Source organism: Protopterus annectens, chromosome 7.part0 (genome assembly GCF_019279795.1).
Source record: "Protopterus annectens isolate FY-2018-M chromosome 7.part0, PAN1.0, whole genome shotgun sequence".
In the NCBI taxonomy this organism is placed as follows: Eukaryota; Metazoa; Chordata; order Ceratodontiformes; family Protopteridae; genus Protopterus; species Protopterus annectens.
Window position 1 is genome coordinate 722,034,067 of NC_056739.1, and position 14,968 is coordinate 722,049,034.

The 14,968-nt window shown below is 41.9% G+C and overlaps 2 protein-coding genes across 4 annotated transcripts in view; both read right to left on the bottom strand.

The window, feature by feature from the left end:
* Nucleotides 1–14,968, bottom strand: part of PPCDC (phosphopantothenoylcysteine decarboxylase) — a 1,155,725-nt gene that overhangs the window by 834,377 nt on the left and 306,380 nt on the right. The gene's annotated exons all lie outside the window — the stretch shown is intronic.
* LOC122806081 (mucin-3A-like) overlaps nucleotides 1–14,968 on the bottom strand; it is a 347,511-nt gene that overhangs the window by 322,329 nt on the left and 10,214 nt on the right. The window contains exon 3 of the mRNA XM_044076319.1: nucleotides 1,533–5,065. Within this exon, the coding sequence (XP_043932254.1) occupies nucleotides 1,533–5,065 (3,533 nt within the window). The remainder of the gene's footprint in view (nucleotides 1–1,532; nucleotides 5,066–14,968) is intronic.

Here is a 14,968-nt window from a genome sequence, read left to right on the forward strand (position 1 = left end):
AAAGAGCCAGAGTATTACCCTCAGAGTCCAGAAGATCAAAAAGAACCTGACAGACATGAAAAAGAAGAGCCAAGACATGCCTAGAAATATTGGTGATAATTAATAGCTCTAAGCACCAGGGTAAAGGAAGTATAAACCTTCTTAAGTCAGCCTATCCATGGTCCTACTGTCCTCATCAGAAGGCAGTAAAACTTGGACAAAGGAAGAAATTGAGATGGCTTATCAGGGGCTACAAACACCACAGAGGGGTCAGCAGCAGGACATTTACACAAAAAATAACAATCCTCAGGTACCCTGTAAAACCTACAAGGCTTCTTGGGAGCAAAGGGGGGGGGGGGCAAAAAAATCAGATGCTTTAGAGGCAGTAGATAAAAACACAGTAATTTTAAGTTGTGCTCTCAACTAAACCTATATGAAACAAGCACATTGAATTCTGCTCAGCAAAGCTTAATGTTAAAGTTTTTTTTTGATCCTTTAGATTTTTGCAACAAGACAAAAAAATGATTGTTAGTAATTGCACATGTACATCAGTAGGACTAACAAGTCCACATTCTTAAGTACAAAAGAGAATCTAAAAAAGGTGTACATTTTGCAGAATGCTTTTTATACTTTTAGGAGCTACAAAGCAGAGGACAGTGGGTATGCCACTGACACTATGGGACCACAAAGCACAGCTCATTATTCCTTCCAACACTACAATTCACTTCACAAATATACAGTTAGTACTTCGTCAACTCTCCCCAATCTCTGGACCACAGAGAACTTTCTCCTTAAAAATCTCCCTACAACTGTTTTCAGTCAGTCTTTATCCAAAAGGGGAAGACAAAACACCCATTTATCTAAACTAGGTACTGATCAGTGTAAGTGTTTAGAATAAAACAGTTGCAGGTCCACCACAACACAGAGAGCTAGAGACTGAAAAGACAAAGACCTTACCATCCCACTTAACACATGCTGCTCTAGTTAACTCATACGGTGCTACTGCTACATGTTCTACTGATGCAGAGTGACAGCTCCCTGTCACCTTTCTGTAGGTTAGTCAAATTTGTAGCAACATCAAATGCTTGCCATGTTAATAACGCAGCAGAGATCAAAAGAAGCTTTCCCTGTAAAATTTTGAACATTTTTCCACCAGAGTCCACATGCAGTGGACCCATCACAAGCTGAACTGCAAATATCTAATTGACTTTAAGGCTACTTACTGAGATATATTAAATACACAGGACACTATGTGCCACAAGTAATCAATTCTCTTAAGTTTTAAACTACTGTACCCCCTCTGGGAAATTCAATAAATCAGTGCTTTATCACACAAAGCGGTTTTGACAAGGGTGGTCTTACAAGGAAAGAAGCTGTTTTTTTTTTTTTATAAACAGCCTTTACAATTTAATCCAACAGGCCCCTTCCTAACCCACTTCTGCAATAGGTGAAAACTAATTTTGGATTACTAACATTAAAATGCAATACAAAAAAGAACATTATGTCTGCCACAAAAAACATGCCCTTTTTGGTATCGTAATAAGTTTACTTACTGTTTGTTGCATTTGTTCCTCTAGTTTGCGATACTCTTCTGAAGAAGAATTAGTCAAGGAGCTACTGTATTCAATGCCATCAAGTTTAAATGTCAGTGGAAGCAAAGGCAGTGCATACGAAGTGGAACCTTGCATTGTAGATTTCCTTCCAGTTGTGAAATCTGCAGTATACAGCAGATTGGTTGTGTAGCTCATATCACTGTCTATGCCCAATGTAGACACACTGTGGAATAACTCCGCTTTAGATGAGGTAGAATACAGCAATGGTTTACTGTGCTTAGAGGCTGAAGAGGCTGCTGTAGTTCTTCTGGTAACCAAAGCGGATAGAAGAGATGTTGGTGATACTGGCATTAGTGTAGTAGTCTGCCGTGGACTAGAAAAATGAGATGCACCATCTGTGGATTTCTGTAAAGTTGACACCGCATGTTGTAATTTGGTAGATTTTGTCAAGTGATATGCTAGCCTTGCACTAGAGAGATGATGCCCAAAATCTGTAGAGGTCCATATAAAATTTGACCCAGTGTCTGTTGAGGTCTGTAGGAAAGCTGATAAGGGACTCAAAGATGTAACTTCATTTTCTGATCTGGTAGTTTTAGCAGATTTATACATTTGCACTGGACTGGAGAGGAGCGACCCAGCATCTGTAGAGTTCTGCAAAGTTACAATATCCATAGCTATACCTGTATTTTTTAATCTGGTGGTTTCAGAGGACCCATACAGAAAAGTTCCATCACTTGCAACATTAGTGGCTGTTTTAACAGATGCCCCAGGTCTAGTGCTGTTAATATTCACAACAGGCAATGTGGTCACTAATGACAATGCATTTAAACTTGAATTTAGAGGTTCTACAGAGGTGGCGCTGGATGATGGATGAGCAGAAAGTCCCTCCACTGCTGTAGCATTGCTTTTACTAGCTACTGTATAAAGAATATCTGTTCCTTCTGTTACTCCAAAAGGATACGTCATTACAGAAGGGTAAACTGGAGAAACAGAGCCATCATGCATGCTGCTAGATAAGTACATGTCTGTACTATTTTTAACACTGCCCCCAGTGGTGGATAACATGTGCCATGAACTGGAATTAGACAAAGTGGGACCTATGCAACCTTGATCAGCTTGCGTGACATTTATACATGGTCCTAAAGAATCCGTTTCAGTCAGCATTGCATCAGTGGTGTACGTTCCCGAATACAAGTTAGCCTCATCATCCAGTACAGTATCCAACAATGTTCCTGTGATTGGATCCATTTCACTCATCTGGGAATAAGGTACATTAGAGCTCTGAGAAAGGTCATTTGTAGTATCATTATCGAAGAAATACCCATATGTTACAGCTTCAGCACTGGAATGAGCAGAAACTGTAGAGTCTTCCACAACCGTATTTAAAGGATAAAATATAGTTACAATAGCATTCGAAGGCATTGCATCATTCGAAGGCATTGCATCAGTTACAGAAGGTAATGAACTTAAATTATACAACTCCACAGACCTGGAGTGACTAGTTGGAAATGTACTATACTCAGCTGATGCATTATGTTGGGCCAACACGTATGTAGTATGCTCTGTATGTGGGGAAGGAGATTTTGTAACAGCTGAGCGGGAATTAAATACAGGAAGGGCACTAAATGGTGAACTGGGAAGATCACCTGCTTCCAGGACACTGCTCTTTGTGAAATTAGTGTAATTATCCAACAAGCCAAGGGGACTAGAATTAGATGTGCCACTCATTTCGAAGGTCACTACTGTGGTATTAAGGAATGACTCAGTTGAGGACTGAACAAAATCAGGCACCATATCACTTGCAAAATCAGCAGTGGTCTGTGCATTTGGCATGCTGCTCAATGTGGATACATTTTTGTTATGATTAATCATATCGCTGAAGTTATACAATGTATAGGGAGTCTGCGTCAAACTCGACCTTAATATTTCATGGGAAACAGTGACATTCTGCAAACCATTAAAACTGTCCTCAAACGTTGCAGTACCAACATAGTCTGAAAGGCTTGCAACAGTTAATGATCTAGTAACAATACTTCCCGTTCTAGAGCTTAAAGAATGAGTATCTGGAGTCTCAACTCTGCCAGATGTACCAAAGTTAAATCCCTTTATAGTTACTTCTGTGGCAGGTACCATACGAATAGAATTCTCCAGGGCACTCGTACCAGAATGGGCTATTCCTGTTGGACTTGCAGGAAGTGAAGATGTGCCAATTAATCTGGAGAAGAAACCAATATCAGTGACACCTGACTCTTCCCTAGCATCATTAGTGATACTGAATACATTATAACCAGTTGCAGAAGGCTGTGGACCAGTGATATTTAATACTGCATTCACTGGTGTAGACAGTGTTGGTCTTGAATGAAGAGGTGAAGACAGGAAAAGCACATCAGATACAACAGTGTGATTTTCATCTGAAAGTGTGCTAACTGTATTACTGGTATCTAGATTACCTGAATGCACAACACTCAAAAACTTATCTTCTGAAAAAGTTAAAGTTGCTGACATTGTGGGAACTTGGATGCTTTCATTTAGATTTGCCACATCTGTTCCATCCACATTTAAACTACTATCAGTGGCACTCCTGCCCACTGAAGAAGCTTCTGCAGAGGCAGTCATCAGAAATGCAGGAAATGCAGTTTTCACACTAGATAGCTCAGAACTGCTCTCTAAACTAGTAGATGAGGAAAGGACAGTGGAGTCAGTGACAAGACCAGATGATCCAAGTAAACTGCCAGTTACATTGAACAAAGCTGTAATATCAGATAGCCATCTTGATGAATGTGCTTGCACTGTCCTGAGCACTGAAGTAGTGGTATTGCTGTGTATTTTATGGTCTTCTGAGCTGTTCCTGAAGTTAAAATTACTTGCATATTCACTTGTCTGGGGAGTCTGGACAGCATAAAGATTCGACTTTGGTGTCACGGCTGGTGATGCACTCTGGTATAAAGAGCTATTATCTGGGCCAGAGAAAAAGCTCGCCTGTTTGATGGAACCATTTGCAGAGGTCATTCCTAAACTTGTCAGTAACATACGGGATACATTAGATCTGATGGTTGTACTAGTGTCTAGAGTAGATGCTGCATTGTTCCCAGAGTTTGTCCATCTGTCAGAACCATTTGGAGGTGTGATCCCCAAACTTGTCAACAGTTTAAGAGGTTTATTAGAGCTGACAGTTGTATTCATGTCTAGAGTAGATGCCGTATTTCCTCCAGTTTGTGTTTTACTGTAAACAATGTTTGGCATTTCTGAAGTATGGATATTAAATGAAATTTCCTTATCTGGGGTAAACAAATCTTTTAATGGATTGAGTGAAGTGTTCTGTGCCAAACCAGCTTTAGTTGTAGCAATCTCAGATGCCCAAGTAACAGTACTTTTAAAATTTACGTCTGTTACATAAAACTCTTCTGAAACTTCTGCTGGTCTTTCAGTAAACATCTCTACTCCAGAATTTATTTTAAGTGTCTCTAATTCAGAAGCAGAAACATAGGTCCTTCTGCTTGCATCATTCAGAGACATGCAAATCTTGGCTACATCTGCACAGAAATGTAAAAACAAGCATCACTTACCACACAAACATCCATTTACAGAACACTTATCACAAATTAGAATTCACAGCTATGTAGTATTTTGTACCACAGATGAGCATTCACAGTTATGTGGCGTGTCACTCATGTTCTATTACAACTCCAAGAATGCTTGCAGCAGCAGTTAAGGTAGTTTTGCATACTATTCTGTCTCATTGCAACAATTTAAGTTTTCTAAATATCCCTTTATGGAGCAAACATTTATGTTTGTCCAGGTGCTTGTAGTGACACCAAACCCTTTTCAGCCACTACCCAGGCCAAAAGGCACAATGCACACATATAAAGCATTCTGAAATAATAAACAGGCTACGATCAAAGTACAGTTCTAAAATCAAATGCAGTTCAGTGAAATAGTGAGAACACACATTAGAACAGAGAAGCCAAGTACAGTTCAAATAGTTTGTTAGTGATTTGATTTCAGAATACAAGGAATGTTAGATGGCATGCCATAGGATGAAGGCCCCTGCAGGGAGTGACCAAGGTAGCGGGCATCTGAAACACTTACATTTATATTTGTTGGCTGGATGTTCCTTTAACTTTTGTTCTTAAATTGGGGGAATATTATCCAAATTCTTAATTTCTGTGGTAGGTTGCTCAAGAGAATGCTGCAAATCCACAAAAGGGCTTTTCATGAATGGCCAAGAAGAACTGGGGTCTTCTCAGCTCAAATGAGATGTTAAGAGCTCATGGAGTATGTGCCACCTCACAGTAACAGCTCAGACAGTGAAGGGCAGTCTTATTCAGCATCTTAAAAATTAACAGATAGCCATGGCAGAGATCGGAAGTAATTTTCCTCTTTAAATGGCGTTAGCGATGTTCATTTCTGGTGGCCACGTTTGTAAAGCTGAAAACTATGCTGTATAGCTTGAAGTACAAATTAATTAGTGTTGTAATTTAGACATTGGGACAATAGGCAGAGTGCATTCTACTTTGGGGGATGGAGGAGAAAGTACAGTTGTGTACCTGCCATAAATGTAGATGTTAAAGTGTATGCACTGTTGCAGTCATTACTCTTGGGTTATCCTGCTGGCAGGATACCCACAGTCGGCCTGAGTTCCAAAGTCTAGGTCCGATGTCGGTTGCTGTTGCCTCTTCCCGGACGTCAGTGCACCAGGGGTATCAAAGATGCAGCAGACGCCATTTTCTTCAGTTTTTCTTGTCCCAGATGTCAGGTGCCCCCAAATGGTAGGCTGAAAAATATATCAATAAGAAATGGACACACAAAAATACCATTTCCTTCATCTACAAGCAAAAAGGTTGTACAGGATAGAGAAGTGCAGATAAGTCCCAGCAAAGAGTAGGGGGAAGGTGGGTGGATACCCTGGACTGCAACAGTGAATACACTTGAACATCTACATTTATGGTAGGTACACAACCGTACTATGTTCATATAGTGTTTCACTGTTGCAGTCATTACTCTTGGGTTGAATCCCAAAGTTGAGGAAGGGTGGCTGGGCTAAATAGGATTAGGAGAGACTATGAGGCCCTGCAGAACTGCAGTGGCGAAGCCTGCTCTGGACTTAAGAGTAGAGAGGCAAGTGGTAGTGCTTTGTAAAGGTGTGCACTGAACTCCAAGTTGCAGCCTCTAAGATGTTTGGTTGGTGCTCCCCTGAGGAAGGCTGCTGAAGTGGCTGCTGCTCTGGTGGAATGAGGCCTAATGCCCTTAGGCACAGATTTGCCATGTTGAGAATAGCAGAAACGGATGCAATGGCCTATCCATTTAGAAATAGTGGAGATAGCCTTTCCTTGTGATCCTGCAGTATATGACACTAGAAATTGCACAGTCTTTCTGAAATCTTTAGGTCTGTCCAAGTAGAAATGTAACTTGCCTGTGTATGTCCAAATAATGTAGAATTTTCTCACCCTTGTTCTGTGGTTTTGGGTAAAAGGTAGGCAAGTGAATGGTTTGATTGAGGGCCATATGACACTAGAAATTGCTCAGTCTTTCTGAAATCTTTAGGTCTGTCCAAGTAGAAATGTAACTTGCCTGTGTATGTCCAAATAATGTAGAATTTTCTCACCCTTGTTCTGTGGTTTTGGGTAAAAGGTAGGCAAGTGAATGGTTTGATGGCCACACTGGACACCACCTTAGGCATAAAATGTAGGGTTTGTCCTCAGAGAAACCCTGTCTGGATGAAAAATGATGAAAGGTTCCACAGCCATGAGTGCTTGTAACTCAAGAGACTCGCCTTGCAGAGGTAATGGCTAGGAGCAGAGCCGTTTTCCAGGATAAGAATTTAATATCCACTGTTGATGCTGGCTCAAAAGGAGGCAGTGAGTTTTTCTAAAACAAAATTGAGGTCCCAGGCCAGACTTGGTGCTCTCCTTGGTGGCCTAATGTGTTTGGCCCCTCTGAGGTACTGCCTTATTAAAGGGTGAGAAGAGATAGGTGGTTCCGTATTGTAATGTGGAGAAATGGCAGAGGCATGAATCTTAACTGATGAGAAAGAAAGGCCTTTGTTCAACATCTCAGTCAGGTATTGTAAAATCTGAGGAATGTTAGGTACAGTCATGTCAATGCCTTGTTCCAAGCATAGAATCTCTCTCATTTTTCTGCACACGACTTTCTGGTACTGGGCCTTCTGACTTTCAAGATAACATTCATAACAGCTTTTGAAAGAGGAGTGTTCAGAATGGCTACATTATCAGCCATGCTGCCAGATTTAAAGGTCCTAAGTTGGCTGTGCAGGATCTGATTGTTTTGTTGCGTCAGTAAGTGAGAAGTTTGAAGCAATATCCATGCTGGACCTTGAGACAAGCTCTTCAGGATTGGGTACCAGTGCTGGCGTGGCCAGTCTGGTGCAATCAGAATCATTTTTGGCTTCTGTTGTCTGACCTTTAGGAGTACGCTGGGAAGGACAGGTAGTGGGGGGAATATACTGTTAGATTTTTCCAGCTGAATGATAGGCCGCCCACTTTCCATGCTTGCTTGTGGTAAATCCTTGTGCAAACTCTGCAAATGACAGTTGAGGGGAGGCAAATGGATCTATGTCTGGGCATCCCCATTTCCTTATCATCCTGAAGACTTGTGGATCCAGTTTCCATTCGTGGGGATCCATGAGGTTTCTGCTTAATTCGTCTGCCAGAGTATTTGTTTTTCCTGGCAGGAATTGTGCTTGCAGGTGAACTTGAAAGGCCAATGCTGTGTCCCATAATGTCATTGCTTGTCTGCAGAGGGGGTAGGAATGAGTACCTCCCTGCTTGCTTATGTACCACATGACCGTAGTGTTGTCTGTCTATCAGTAATTGTCCTGGATGAAGCAGGTCCTTGAAAGCTGTCAGGGCATTTTGAACAGCTAGCATTCTCTTTTTGATTGATGTGAAGATGCATCTGGTTTGCGGGCCATGTGCCCTGAATACATTTTCCTGCCATATGGGCCCCGCAGGCATAATCTGATGCATCAGTTGTCTTGTTTGTCTGGCTGTGGGTAAACAAAATGGCAGACCCTTGCTGTGGTGACAGGCTTCTGCCCACCATCAAAACTCCTGTTGTAGGCAGGGAATGAGTGCAATTACTGTCTCCAGGCTGTGGCAATGCTGAGTCCAAACACTTTTCAGATACCACTGTAGTTTCCTCATATGCAGTCTGGCATATGGAATTAGTAGAATGCAGGATGCCATGAAACCCTAGGCCTGCAGGATTTTCCTTGCAGATAAGTGGGTTTTTGTTGCCAATTTCTTGAAGTAGTCAGTTGTTTTTGTTTGTCTTGCGTGAGCTAAGCCATCTGGGCAGTTGTATTTAAGCTTGCGCCCAGGAATATTATCTCTTGAGGGCACTAGTTTTGATTTCTTTTCATTTTGTGTGTACCCTAGGCCAATTAGTAATAGGTTCATAGGTTTGTACTAGGCTATCTGCCCTAGGGCATTTATAAGCCTAGCCAGAGTGTGTGTGGCTTTCACCACCCCTTAGGATGAGAATACTATGCCCTTTTAGTGTTTAGTTTACTGTGCCTCTGTCTAGTAGTGACACAGAGATGACCCCTTTTTACAAACACCAGATGCTTTAGAAGAGTGCCTTCGTTCTCTGCTTGAATTAGGCAGTCGCCCAAGTAGGGATAAATTTGAATTCTTTTTTGTCTGCAAAACGCAATTACTGGTGCCAGGCATTTTGTAAAGACCTTGGGCGCAGTAGATAAGCCAAAGGGCAGTGCAGAGAATTGGTAATGCATTGAGGCAGTTATGAATCTGAGGCATCTTCAAGATTGTCTGATTGGGACATGCAGGTATGCCTCTTTTAGGTCCAAAGTTACTAGCCAAGCCCTCTTGCCCGGCATGGGCAGTAGCTGCTGAAGAGTCAACATCTTGAATTTTGGAACTTCCAGAAACATATTTAGTATAGAGATAGGTCCAGAATTGGTCTCCAGGTTTTGCGCCCTTCCTGGGTACTAGAAAAAGTCTGGAGTAAAATCCTTGCCCCTGCTCTTGTTGTGGTACTTGCTGAATGGCCCTCATGTCCATGAGGGCTGTAATTTGTTTTTGTGTCTCTGCCCATTGATTGTGTGGCAGGTCTGGCATGCCCTTTGACCTTGGTAGGGTGTAAAAGTGGAACCTGTAGCCTTGGGACACTTGTCTTGGGTAACCATTTGCCAATTTGATGAAAAAGTGCTAGTTTTCCCCCTAAGGGGGCTGTCAAAAGGAAACTGCTTGGAACTGGCAGAGGAAAGTCATTGGGACCATTTCCTGTAAGGCTGTGATTTGTCTTCTCCACTTTTGGAGGTAGGAGCACTCCATTGTTTAGGCCTGTATGAGCCTTGGGGCCGAGATCTGCCTCTGGGACGACACCTGTATCTGCCTCTGTGGTCTGTCAGATTGGAAAGTACCAATTTTTAGAAGGCCAGTTCCTGCTAAACCTGGGTGGCTGTACCTGTAAGAAATCCGACTGTTTGCATGGATTTTGCTTTATCCTCCATTATTTTCAACACCTCTTCTGCTTTAGTACCCAAGTATCATGCTGTAATGGTGCATCTAATAATTTTGCTTTAACATGATCAGGCAGATTTTGTTCCTTTAACCAAGCATGCCTTCTAACAGAACCTGTAACAGCAGCCCTGCAAGAGGCCTCCAGTGAATCATAACCACATTGCAAAGTATGCTCTCCCACTTGTTCAGTTGCATGCAATAAATCCTGCAATTCCTTGCTCTCTGAACATTCAGTATTTGTCAACATTTTCTGTAAGTAGTGACATTAAATATTGCTGATATTTAAGCATATGAAATTGACAATTTAAAGCCCTTACAGCCACCAGGGTGGCAGAAGTGTATACCCCCCCCCATCTGTCTAGAGCCCTGGAATCCCCATCAGAGGGGACAGGGTTTTTTGCAGTGGAAGCCTTAACCCCCTTGGGACCCTGAGATTTAGTTTCTGGGTCAGCAGCGGGGTTTTTATATAGGAATTTATAAGAATCTGGGACCCTGTAGTATGTCTGGCTTAGCAGGTGCAGGGGGTAGAGAGTCAGGGGATAGTCCGGACTCTGAAAATACATAATCTACAATTTCTAAAACAGGAGGAATGGCAATGGGTCTATGCTGAGGAAGAAGGAAGTCTCGGAGCCTTTTCTTAGACTCAGAATAATCTTGGCTCTCCCAGTGGAAATGCTCCCTCATAGTATGCAGTGTTTCCCCAAAGGAAGAGTCCTCAGGAGGAGAGGCTGAAGGACTGGATTCTTCAGCATCAGAATCCTCATAGGGAAGCATGGAGAAATCCTGTTCAGAAGAGGAATCAGATGAAATAGATACATGATCAGAAGAATTATACTCTGTCTCTTGCCTAGGCCTCTTATGAGGGGGATGGGAGCCCCTGATCAAAGTAATTAGGTCTTCGGCCATTTTGAGCATCTGTTTTTTTAGGCATGGAAGTCTGAATAGGAGAATGCTGTACTTGTTTCTTTATCTTTAGAGCTGCTTTAGTCTTTGCCTTTGAAGCAGAGGATGGCTTAATATATAGTTGTGTAGGACACCCCCAGAAGCCGATGCCTGCTCAGCGGCTCCGGACCCATCTGAGGGATTGATTTCAGAGTGTCCAATACCTTGAGTATCCAGCGGCCCAGTCGGCTCCACGTGAGAGTCAGTAGCGGCCTGTGGCTCTGAGGTAGCGGGCACCAGGGGCTGCAAAAGCACCTCACTGAGAACCGGCGACTGGCCTAGAAGAGGCTTCGTCGGTTTTGGACCTCTGATGCCCATCCTTGTCCTTGCATTTTTTTTGTAAACTCCGGTTGTCGGCTGTTCCACCGGCATTATATAATTAAATCTTCGGCTAAAGTAATGAAAAGCAAAATCAAACAGATGCTTGATAGCGCGTTGGTTGAGTCTAGCACAAAACCGACAGCTAGCAACATTGTGATCAGGGCCTAGGCAAGGAATACAGTAAGAGTGAAAATCCTTACGAGGTATTTGCTTCCCACAAGAAAAGTGCATTGGCTGAATCTAGCACAAAACCGACTGCTAGCAATGTTGTGATCAGGGCCTAAGCAAGGAATACAGTAAGAGTGAAAATCCTTGAGGTATTTGCTTCCCACAAGAAATACAATTAACTTTTTCAATTAACTTTTTCTGACATCGGTCTGGAGCAAGAAAATAAAGTTTCTCCAACGAGGTACTTGGCTTTAATGAAGACTTCGGTTCTGAAATTCAGCTTTGAAAATCTCAGGAGTCGGCTGACCGGCACTTGCCAACTGCTTTTGCTTCGGGCACTGCTCAGCAAGAAAGACTGAAGAAAATGGCATCGGCTGCATCTTTTATACCCCTGGCACACTGATGTCAGGGAAGAGGCGACAGCAACTGATGCTGGACCTAGACTTTGGAACTCGGGCCGACTGCGGGTAGCCTGCCAGCAGGATAACCCAAGAGTAATGACTGCAACAGTGAAACACTATGATCATTGATACCATATCTCATTTAGAAATCAGTAGCAAGCAGGCTGGAAACACCATATGCCACTTCTACCTGCTTTGGAGACTTGAAATAGAATCATGCGAGTGTGGTTTTGAAATGGTTGAGAATAATGCAGACAGCTGCATTCTTTAGTGAATGGTAACAGAGCTCCCTTTGGGTCCCTATTATTTTGGGTGCATCAAGTCATTATTTGATTTGTTTTGACAAGTTTAACACAAAGCCAGTTTCAGGTAAAGGAAAAATTGTGCTGCAAATCGTGCAAATTCCTAATAGTTGTATACAAAGCAACATTAATTTAGGGAAATGCCCCAGTGGAGACCGTTAATATATACAGAGGAGAGATGGGAGAAGGAAAGGGTCAATATCAAGTCTTAAGGTACTCCTTTGATAAGTGTCATCTTATTAGACGACATAGCATAAATCTGTTTAAGCAGTTTTTGAACTAGATCATGCCAGCGGAGAATCTGAAATATGCTAGTTTGTGCAGTAATTAGTAGTTCGCATTTTCCATGTTGGGTGCAATTTGTGAGATTCAGAAATTAACAGTGAAACATTTTGGGTGAAAGCCATAGTGCTTCTTAGATTATATTTGTTATGGATGCTAGTAGCTGCTCAGATCAAATGATTTTTGGCAAGACTTGCATGGGGACAGAGATTAGTAATTGGTCTACAGTCAACTGTAGTAAATGGAAGTTGCTAGTAAGCATTACATCCTTGGTGAAAGAAGGTAGAGTTGCATAAGTAAATGTACCATAACACTGGAAATTCATATAGCTAAGGACTATTTTAGCAGGATAAAGCTCAAATGATCACTGCTAAGTAAACAGTCAGATTCCAAAGCTTCAGGGCACAATTCCACTTACTCAGACCATTAAAACGAAAAGTAAGCTGAGCTGACGGCCAGTCTTTGGTACTAAGACCTTCAGAGCTTTCATGCCAACAGAAGGGAAGCTAAACCCTGAAAGAACGTGCTAGGAACAAATATCCAGATACTGGCATAAAAAAAAAGGATTGAGGGAGGGTGTGGCTACTGCAGCAGTCACTGTTTGGGCATTTAGTGTTATGGTAAGTTTGCTTACACAGCTGTACTATGCTCTTCATAATACTCACTGCTGCAGTAGCCTAAGCAGTGTAGGCAAATTAGCCAGACACACAGACCTTATCTTCATAAGAAGATAAGATGGGAAGTTCTTAAAAAGATTTTGTTCTGTCAAGATAGTACAACGGCTGTTTGTGGACATCCAAGATCTTAAGTATCCTTTCTCCTTAAGTTTTCAGTTCAGGGAAGAACACAGGGAGATGTTTGGCTTAAACTCTGATACTGCCACAGTAGCAGTAGTCAGAAACCCTGTCTATGGAAAATAGGAAGGCTGACCCACCATAAGAGCCTGCAACTCTAATACTTTTCTTGCAGATGTCAGAGCACCCAGTAAAATGATTTTCCATGTCACAGCATAAAAAGCTAGCTCAAACAAAATTAAGATCTCAAGGAGGAATCGCCAATTTTCATGGAAGCCAGTTAGGTCAAAATGTTTTTGAAAGGGTTTTGCATAAGAATGCATTGAAAGAAGGGGAGGGCAGATATGCTGAAAATGGCCAAAATATAAACCTTTCCCATTTGTGTATATCAGTTTCTAGTAGCAAGCTTTCTTGCCTCCTTTAATACATGCTGTACGTCTTCAGTAAACAGGTGCCTAAAAAGAGGAAAGACGATTAATCTAGTCAGTCAGCTGAAGTTGTCTATGGTCAGGATGCATCAAACATCCCTATTCTTGTCTGAATAGATAAGTTTGTGAGGCAGCTTGTGGTAATTTCCCTTGGCCTATTCCAAAAGAAGGGAGAACCACTCTTTCCTGGGCCAGGAGGGAGTCAACACAATGATCTTGTGGGAATTCCTTCTGAAGCACTCCTATTCTAGGAAAAGAAAAGGCATCCATCTTCCAGGTATTACATGGAGTCCTGGAACAGAAATTTGCAAGCAGATTGTTCAGAGAGGAAGCAAAAGTCTACTTGAGGAACTTCCCATAGATCAAATTTTTAAGAAAATAATAAAAAAAAAAAAGCAACTTTTGATTATTCTCTTGGAATCCCAGCCTGTCTATGAGATCTTTCAAAGTGAGAGACTGCTGACAGACTCTGCACAGATAAAATCTTCTAAATATGGAAAAATGTAGATTGCAATGTGCTATAACAGGGGCTATACACTTGGCGAACACTCGCTGCAGTTGATAGTCCAAAGAGTAATGTGATCCAAACATAGAAAACCTTAAGAAAAGCCTGAAGTCTGGATACACAGGAATGTGATAAGCATCTTTTAAATCTAAGGCTACCATGAGGAATAAGGGGTAAGCCTGAAGTCTGGATACACAGGAATGTGATAAGCATCTTTTAAATCTAAGGCTACCATGAGGAATAAGGGGTAACTGGTTGTAAAGTGAAAGATTTTTTAACTTTGGCACCATCATACTGTTTTATGAAAGAAAGGTCCAGAACTGGTCTCAAGGCACTTTCTTTGGTGACAAAAGCATTCTTGAATAAAACCCTCCTGACCACAGTATGACCTATAGGACAGGACAAAACAGGGTTTGGTGGGTGTGGAGTAATTCCCTAGAAAGGAGGGATTTCTTTCCCACTACCATCTGTAACTTTTCCGAATCACCCTCCGAATACATTTGTCGGAAACAATCTGTTGCCAAAGAACGAAATGGAGATTCAGACTTTCTTGAAGGGACAAAGCTTCGCCAGAGTGTGTGGGAGGCATTTGTCCTTAGTCATTCTGCCTTTTTTTTTTTTAGTTCTTTGTTCAGGGGGTGGATCATGCTTTCTTTTTTTGGACGTTCCTGCCATTAGGGTTTAAAGGATGTTAGTAAGTGTACAACAGAAAGCGGAAGTAGCTTGTATCTTGCCAAAACTGGACAAGGGAACAAAAAAAAAAAACATCTCTTGCAAAATTTAGAAAAG